Source organism: Parambassis ranga, chromosome 2 (assembly GCF_900634625.1).
Source record: "Parambassis ranga chromosome 2, fParRan2.1, whole genome shotgun sequence".
In the NCBI taxonomy this organism is placed as follows: domain Eukaryota; kingdom Metazoa; phylum Chordata; class Actinopteri; family Ambassidae; genus Parambassis; species Parambassis ranga.
In genome coordinates this window covers 31,140,778-31,149,036 of record NC_041023.1, presented here as the reverse complement: position 1 = coordinate 31,149,036, position 8,259 = coordinate 31,140,778, and the positions used below count along the sequence as shown (strand labels likewise).

The 8,259-nt window shown below is 39.9% G+C and overlaps 1 protein-coding gene across 2 annotated transcripts; it reads left to right on the top strand.

The window, feature by feature from the left end:
- The first annotated feature begins 3,288 nt into the window (after positions 1-3,288).
- Positions 3,289-6,534, top strand: pax4 (paired box 4). 2 transcript variants are annotated; one of them, XM_028399600.1, is made up of 10 exons: positions 3,289-3,420; positions 3,517-3,647; positions 3,751-3,966; positions 4,047-4,137; positions 4,270-4,410; positions 4,480-4,562; positions 4,654-4,717; positions 4,841-4,914; positions 5,061-5,157; positions 5,733-6,534. In XM_028399600.1, the coding sequence occupies exons 1-10, from the start codon at positions 3,387-3,389 to the stop codon at positions 6,014-6,016; spliced, it is 1,215 nt and encodes a 404-aa protein (XP_028255401.1). In that variant the 5' UTR covers positions 3,289-3,386; the 3' UTR covers positions 6,017-6,534. The 2 variants fall into 2 exon arrangements, with proteins under 2 accessions (XP_028255401.1, XP_028255400.1); XM_028399599.1 differs by having other exon boundaries at positions 4,270-4,562.
- Positions 6,535-8,259: the final 1,725 nt, after the last annotated feature.

Sequence of the window (8,259 nt, the reverse complement as noted above, 5' to 3'; positions counted from 1 at the left end):
ACACGCGTCAAAATCTTTCCGGGTGCAAGGATCCGAATGAATGGGAGTAAATGGTGGCGCTTCAAGACCGCGTAGACAAATTGAAATAAAGACTTCCGGGGCAGGAGGTATGACACGTCAGCATAGCGTTAACTCAGCTAATGCTGCCTTCAGGGTGCCTCGGAAACATTCAGTCACATAATATAAACTAGTAACCATTGCTGAGAAAAATAATAATAAAAAAACAATGCAACTGTCGACTCAAATTTTACCTTCTCTCCATTTTATTAATGTTTGTAAAGACTTTTTTTGTCAGAATAAAACATTAAAAAAAAATAAAAATGATACAATAAAACGACATATTTTAATTTCCACCTTCCAACTAAACATTAATCTGACAAAATGTACACAGAATTGGTGGAATGTAAACTATGTGGAAATTGGCAAAATATAATTAAGAAACAGTTCATCTGCAGGTGTCACAACTTGTTAAGAGTTACATTTAAAATCGCTGCAAAATATGTGTAGGGGTCCTTCATTCAATTAACCAATGAAATATGAATCATGGCTGATTCTCTTCTAAATTAGCAATAATGTTACAGTATGTTGATGAATAATAAAGGGATTTTATGAAAAAAAAATCAGTATACATGGCACCAGGTGAGAATGTAAAAATGTTGCTTGGCAGCAGATGGGACTGAGAGTTACCCAGAGCTCTGTGTGTCATTGCAGTAGTTCAAATTATACTATAAGCAAAGGAGTGTGTCTTAGAAATGTAGCCCTAGTATTGTGTTTTAACATAATTCATTCTGTCACACCATTCATTTTCAGGTGGGACATTTATTTCTCACTTTAGAAATAAGGTTTTTAAGTTTTTCACCTTGATATAATTAGTAACAAGAAAATGACCAAAAAAATCACACATGTAAGTTTACAGAAATAGTTTTTTTAAATGATATCGGGAAAAGAGAAGTATTTAGAAATAATGACTTTTGTCAAAAGTATCCACATTCATGATGCAAGAATAACATGCGTCTTGGCCGTCACATCTTTCCAAAGAGGGCGTGTAACCTTTAACTAAGTATTAAATGCAGAATTAATAATAATCTCGTCTATGTTACAACAATTTAGTTATATGAAAAATAAACTCTCGTTCAGGAAATTTGGTGTCATTAGTTCAGTTTGGCACATCTATGGCAAATTTGGTAATGTGGCATATTGGGCTTCGCAAACGCAGATGGCGCTGTCACGTTGCACAAAGTGTGTGATGTACGTGTCTCCGTGTACAAATCCTTTATAAATAAAACAAGCGATGAGTTCCAACCTCAAGGTTAATAAATAAACACAGCATATAAGACCTTAAACGGCATGTTAAATGAATATTGTGTTGTATGTTGGAGAAATAGACGCATATCAGCACACCACGTTAGGTCTATAGTAAATAATGAACATGTAGGTTATAACGATAAAAGATGAATACCATCATGTGCATTCACAGAATGAAACAACAGTCATAAAAGTACACCTCAAAAATGTCAATGAGACGCAAATGGCGTTGTTCTCCCATAAATATGTAGAGAATACTGACCATGGCAGCAGCAACTCCGTTGCGCACACATGACCTCGGTGCGCTTTGGAGAGGTTTTGGTACCCTTTTTACGCGGCTGATTTTTTCACACTTCTAAGCGCCTCCTGAAACAGAAATGCACAAAATTATATGTTTTATGAACAAGACAAAAAAACTAGGATGTGTGACTGAAACATACACGTGGCAAGTGGTTCTATTTATGTACTGTAAACTTTCGCTCCTGCCTGTGGCGAAAGAGATTAAAATTTACGCACCAGGAAAACGCGGTGCTGCCTTAACAACACAACCTAAGTACTTTAATCAGCCTCGTTTGGCACACACTGTATGTGCAATAAAGTGCTATAAATCAATGACTACATCATCTCCGCGGTAATAAATAAAAACGCTCGCCTTATTTGTCCTTTGCCTCCGTTGGCAAGGAGATGATGGTGTCCAAAAAATGGCTGACCTGAACCCAACGTGGCTGATTGTACACAGAGTATTATTGTCCTCTAACTCTTGGTTAATGTATAATGTGGGCCATATGGCATTTTAAAATCCGAGCCTTTATTTCAGAGGCACTTCGATCTGTGTGGACCCAACTAATGATATTCAATTAGTCATTAAACAGGCCAAAAGACGAGGCTTGTGTGGGTTTTCACATAGGCTAATATTTGCTCGTCAAATATTTCCCTTTGAAACGTTTACAACGCATTTTTATCTGCTGGCTGCCCAAGGAACATCTGTGAGGGTTATTTTAGCGTCCCTCTTCTGGATAAAAGAGGTCCCCCAATTGGCCCCTTTCTTGCGCCCATATACTAGTCTATTTGTTCACGTTTTGAAAGAAAATGTAATAAAGAGAGACTACGTGATGGATTTATGATTTATCAAAAGCACTTTACCATATGGCAGTCATCATTGGAGCAGATTTTACAAATGTTTGTTTTATGAAAGGAGACCAGAGATCCCCTTTTAATCTGAAGGGAAATCTGGAAAAAAGGATGCTCAAGTCACGTGACCACGAGTATGGAAAAACATACCAGTGTTGATCATAATGGTTTGGTTTTTGTAACTTTTTGTCATAATGAGAAAGTAAAAGAAATAAAAACAGGTGCACAGACAGATGCTCGAGCTCGACAGCCACTGCGCAATTAAGGGGACACCATTTGTTCCCAGACTTGGATATATTTCTGTTGAATCACTTATTGCAGCAGTGCAGCAAAAAAAATAAAAATAAAACATCAAGCGCAACTTATAATAAACCTCATATGAAAATTAAGGTATAGTCACTAAATCTATGGCTCAGTTAAAAAGTGCAAGTTCTTACAGGGATTCATAAACGTTCATCTTCATCTTCAATATGCTTAATTATTCCCTAAAATAACCACACAAACACATACATCGTGGTCATTTCTGAGCATTTTTTTTAATTTAATCATGCATTATACATTTTTGTGACAAATGCTTAATAGCCTCTCTTACTTTTGGCTTACATCAAAATACTGGAAACTTGTTTTGAAAAATCCACAAAACATTATGCACCTGAGATATTTGCATCTTACGCAAAGTGTTTTTTTGCCGCACGGACACACTAATCTATGAGTATATGAGCCCAGATTCACTTCCAAGCAATATTGACATTTCAGGAAACGGTCCACCACGTCATGTTGAGGTCTGCAGGCCTATAAATTTCTGCTGAAGCCTCTGATTCATCTCACTGTCACTCAGCAGAGGTGCGTGGAGTTTCCTGGACAGTTCTATTATAGTTCCATTTCTATTTTACTCAAAACTTTCACAGTTTTTCTGGAATTATTTCTTCAATTTTATCAGAAAAACTGAGATGTGCGGAACAAACATTGACCTGCAAAATAAAGGTTGGTATTAGTTTTAATATACACTTTATGTCTGGTGACAGACAGTTGCGCGTACGCATGGGATTTCAGTTTAAGAGTGTGCTGTGTTATGATAAGGTGGTGGAAGTGTAAACCAGCTGGGAGGATTGTTTCTAAACGGCAGACCCCTACCAGAATCCAAGAGACGGAAAATGATTGAGCTGGCCTCAGAGGGAGTCCGTCCGAGCCAGATCTCCAGGATACTCCGGGTACGCAAGACCCAAGTGGCACAAATGTACACTTTTGATTTGACTCCGAATCACCACACTCATGTATCCGATATCTGTGAAACCACTGCGTGCTTTGCTTTAGGTGTCCAACGGTTGCGTCAGCAAGATCCTGAGCCGCTACCGGCGCACGGGACTCCTGGAGCCGAAGACCATCGGAGGGAGCCGCCCTCGGCTGCTCACCCCCGGCGTCATCTCTACAATCATCAAATGCAAAAGGGAAAATCCAACTATTTTTGCTTGGGAAATTCGAAAACGACTCGCATCTGCGCGCATATGCAAGGCCTCCAAAGTTCCCAGCGTAAGTTACAGGAGGTGAAATTCAAACTGATGATGTTTCAGGTGTTGGTGGAGCCTTATTTGCGCACTGTCTTCTGTAAGGTGTCGTCTATAAACAGGATTTTAAGAAAGACACACATGGACCATGGACCCCTGTGCATGGAGGTCGACTCACAGAGCAGAGTTGAGGAGGGTAAGTCACATCACTGCAAACAGGGGAAAATAAAGAAGTGTTCTACAATGTGGCTGCACATTAAAATTCAATGCACCACAGAAGGTGCAGGTTGGACGCTGATGTGGTTAACATGTGCTTTCATTCACCCAGATTATTATTCTCTGGTTGAAGAGGAGGTGAATGAGCGTGACGTGTTTGAAACAGTATTCCTTGCTGACCAAAAATCGAATGGCACCCAGCCCAGGAACCGGACCACCTTCACACCAGAACAGAGCAGAGCACTTGAGCGAGGTAGTTTTCAGCCTTGTCACTTCATGTCTAACAGAATGCTACTGAGACATTTCTGTCTCCCCTTGTCAGAATTCTCTCACCACCAGTATGCTGATATGTACACCAGAGAGAGATTGTCTGCAGAAATTAAACTTCCTGAGGACACCATCAAGGTATAGACTTATGATTTTGCCATTAAAGTGCTTGTTCACACCTTAAGTCTTTCCTTTCTTGAGATGTTTTTTTTCTCTTACTCTCTCAAAGATTTGGTTTTCAAACAGACGGGCTAAATTAAGGAGGGAAGCCAAGCAGAGAAGTAGCTCACAGAGTGAGTGAGTGCTTAAATTAGCCATGTGTAGTGCTACCATTCAGCCATAACAAATGGAACTGAACTGAAGAGCAATGGAAAATCCCTCACAGCTATTTGACAAAGCGTGTTTCTCTCTAACAGCCACAGACATTCAGAAGAAGAGAGATGTTCTTCCTGTGAGTCCAGCAGTGCAGCACAGCTTCTCTTCTCAGCAGGTACAGTGTGAAACAGACGTTACAGCCTTTTAAAGCATGTTACTGTGAGCTGTTTAGTTGTCTCTGCAGCATCACTTTCCATCAGGAGAGGCCTTTTGTTCTGCATACTGTAGAATCATATTGAAACCGTTTATGTTGTTTTGAAGGTGTCAGGAGCCACAAGGGTTCACTGTGAAAACTCCTCTTCATACAACACAGTTACCAGGAGGCTGCACAACAGCTATTTCTACTCAGCGGAAGCAGGTAAGATCCTTTAAAGGCTTCAGACGTTCAGTTCTGTGCTTAGTTATTTAGATTCAACACAGAGTACTCACATAAATAAAGTTTGTTTGTTTATAATGAAACAATAACATTTTGCATTTATTTTGTCACCAATATATTTCGTACTGTATTTCTTTCTTGCTTCAAAAGGAAATAATGAATATAGAAATATATTACTTTCTAGATTTTAAACAAAACTGACATAACCTACATTTACGCCTCGGTTTTTTGTTAGTTTTTCTTACTTAAGTTTTTAAGTTAAATTTCAAATGTATAAAAGAAAATCAAAGTAAGTAATTCAAGAATAAAAGCAGAAAATCTAAAAAGTTACAAAGAACAATTTACATTTATTATTCTGAGATTTGTTATTGCAATTTCACAAGATTTTTTAAAATAAAATCTAAAATCAAAATTTTAAATCAGAAAATGCATTTTGGGGGAAAAATATAAAAAGGCAAACAAAGGCGGGTTATACTGTCTGTACATTTAAATGTAAATTGGTAAAAATGAATATTAATAATATTTTTGGTAAGTAACCTTTTTTATCTGATATTCAGGTGGAGGGACTCCAGAAAGTCTCACATCCATCTCATTTCCACCCTCTTTCCTCCATCATCCAAGTGATGTAACAACCCAGCCCACAGAAAAGACTCTGCTGGATCTTCACAGAGACAGACTCACTCTCCCACTGGTTCACTGTCACACAGACACAAGGACGACACTGAGGGCAGACTGCCTCGTGACTCAGCAGTGGAACCAGACCTTCACTTGGAACCAGTTTCAGAGCAATGAGAGATTTCTGCTCGCTGAAGATGTGCACGCTCATCGGTACCTGAACTGAAAGAGAGACCCTGCTCTTCACATTGCTGAGTGCAATGCAAGCACTGTAAATGCAATGTATGTAACAAGTATAAGTCACTGAATCCCTTTGACCTGAGAGTCAACAGGCTTCTGGACTCGAGTGACACACTGTAGCCAGTAGAGGGAGACAAAGGCCTGAAGTTAATCATGTTCATGTTTCTGAAAATGCACTGCAGCTTTCTTTCAACCTCGGGTGACGGTGTCCTCTGGCTTTTAATCACTAACACAACTGTCTACATTAGGCGTAATGCAAAAAGAAAAAGTTCTTGATGATTAAATTCATCCAACATGGAGAGCTGATGTTTTATTTACAGATTAAACCAATAAATCCTGGTTCTGCTTGAAAGAGTGCAGATTTTAAAGGGTACATTTAGTGCTGAGAGAGAACATTAAAGGGTAAACTATATCATGTGGTCAGTGGTCGTTCAGGTCTGAGAACTTGTTGACTGTAACATAAATCATTGCTCCATGGATCATTAAAGGTTACCGCAGGCTTGATATGGATGTTATCTCTTTTATGGTCTTGTGCTGGTTGTTTGCTTTAGTGCAGAAGGAGGTGAAGGCAACCCTCCAAGATTTCTGTTCAGGGAAAGCCAGTGGGAGAATCTATAAAAGTGTAGCTTCAAAAAGTCTAAACATGACCTGATATCTGCTGTGCTCGGTATCAGTTTTTATGACTGCAACAGGGCAGAGGCATTGAGTTCCTTCATATCCCTTTACTACAGGGAAGAGACAGTAAGACTCTGAGTTTCTTGATAATTGGCCACGGGAGGGAAAGTTTGGGATCAGAATGCAAACAGCTTGGTCAGCAGTGTGGAAGTGGCCTACTGGTAAAATGACCCTCGTTGGAATATAACACCACAATGAAGCCAGATAGGTAAATGACATCTCCACATGACAGTTTGTGCTGCATAAATATAAGTGCTTGAGTATTTATATTTTTTACAACATCATGGAGGAAAATATGACTGTATATTTTTGCCCCCAGGCAGACAAGAGATAGTTGGTTTTCACCGGCCAAGGCAAATCCCTAAAACAAGGGAACACTAGCTCTACGCAACTGATGTTGATCCTAACAAACAATAAACGTGGTATAGTGTCCAAGCAATAACGTCCACTAAAAGGTTAAGAGAAAATGTTTTAATGCATCCACACAAATTCCTGCTTTGTAGAAGGGATTCAAAAAAGTGTTCCAAATGTGATAATGATGCCAAAAGAGAGGAAGCAGTCTAAAGGTGACAATCAGGTGGGTGTTGGATGAGTTCAAATCCACACTTCTGGCTGGCAGCCATCACTGCTGTGGGCTTGTGGGCTGGTGGGCTGGAGCGTTGTCCTGGTGGAAGAGTGCTCCACTCGTCAGCTTTCCATGATGAATTTTCTAGCTTTGTCCCATAGCTGTCTTTCAGATCAGCTTAGTAGGCCCACACACAGTGACACAGTTGTGACCCTTTTCCAGGTAGTCCACCAGCAGGGCCATCATCATGCCTGAAGATCTCACTGATTTGTCCTTCTTGGGACCTGGAGACTGGGTGTTTTCTCCATTTTGACTTGCTGGGTGTGGTGGACCAAAGTGTCATCCGTGTTACTGGAGACATCTCTAGGGGTCTGCCTCAGAAATTGAAACGAGTCTGCTAGAGACCTCATAGTGAGTTTGTTGTGGATACCTACATGTGCAGCTCTGTTGCAATGGACAGTTCATGTATCCATCTATTTTCTGAACCCACTTGTCCTGTACACGTTCATAGGGGGGCTCGAGCATATCAGCTCAGCCCCACAAGAGCTGTGGTGCACCCTGGACAGGTCATCAGACCATTGTGGAGCCAATGGACAGTCTGCAAAAATCATCTCATAGACCTCGTCAATAGTCTCCTCCGACAACCGGCCTTCCAGAACTTGTGTTGTTTCTGAATACTTCTTGCACCACAAATTACAAAACCTCTGTCCCAACATTTTGTTGTTTTTACTTACATATTATAATTTGACACAAATATTAATCTTCCATCTGGAGCATTAAGTATATCTTATCTCATATTGAGCAAGCAGACATTTTAGAGTTGCTGAAAAACACATCCTGCACCTCACTGAAGTCCAAATTTGTTATCCAAATGTTTCCTCGGGCATGTTGTTATTTATCTCTGCCTCTGGTTGTATGGATGGCCCCTGTTGCTTCAGCCACTTCAGGCTATTTATTATACACTAGATTTTGTCTCTTTGAGTGATAGG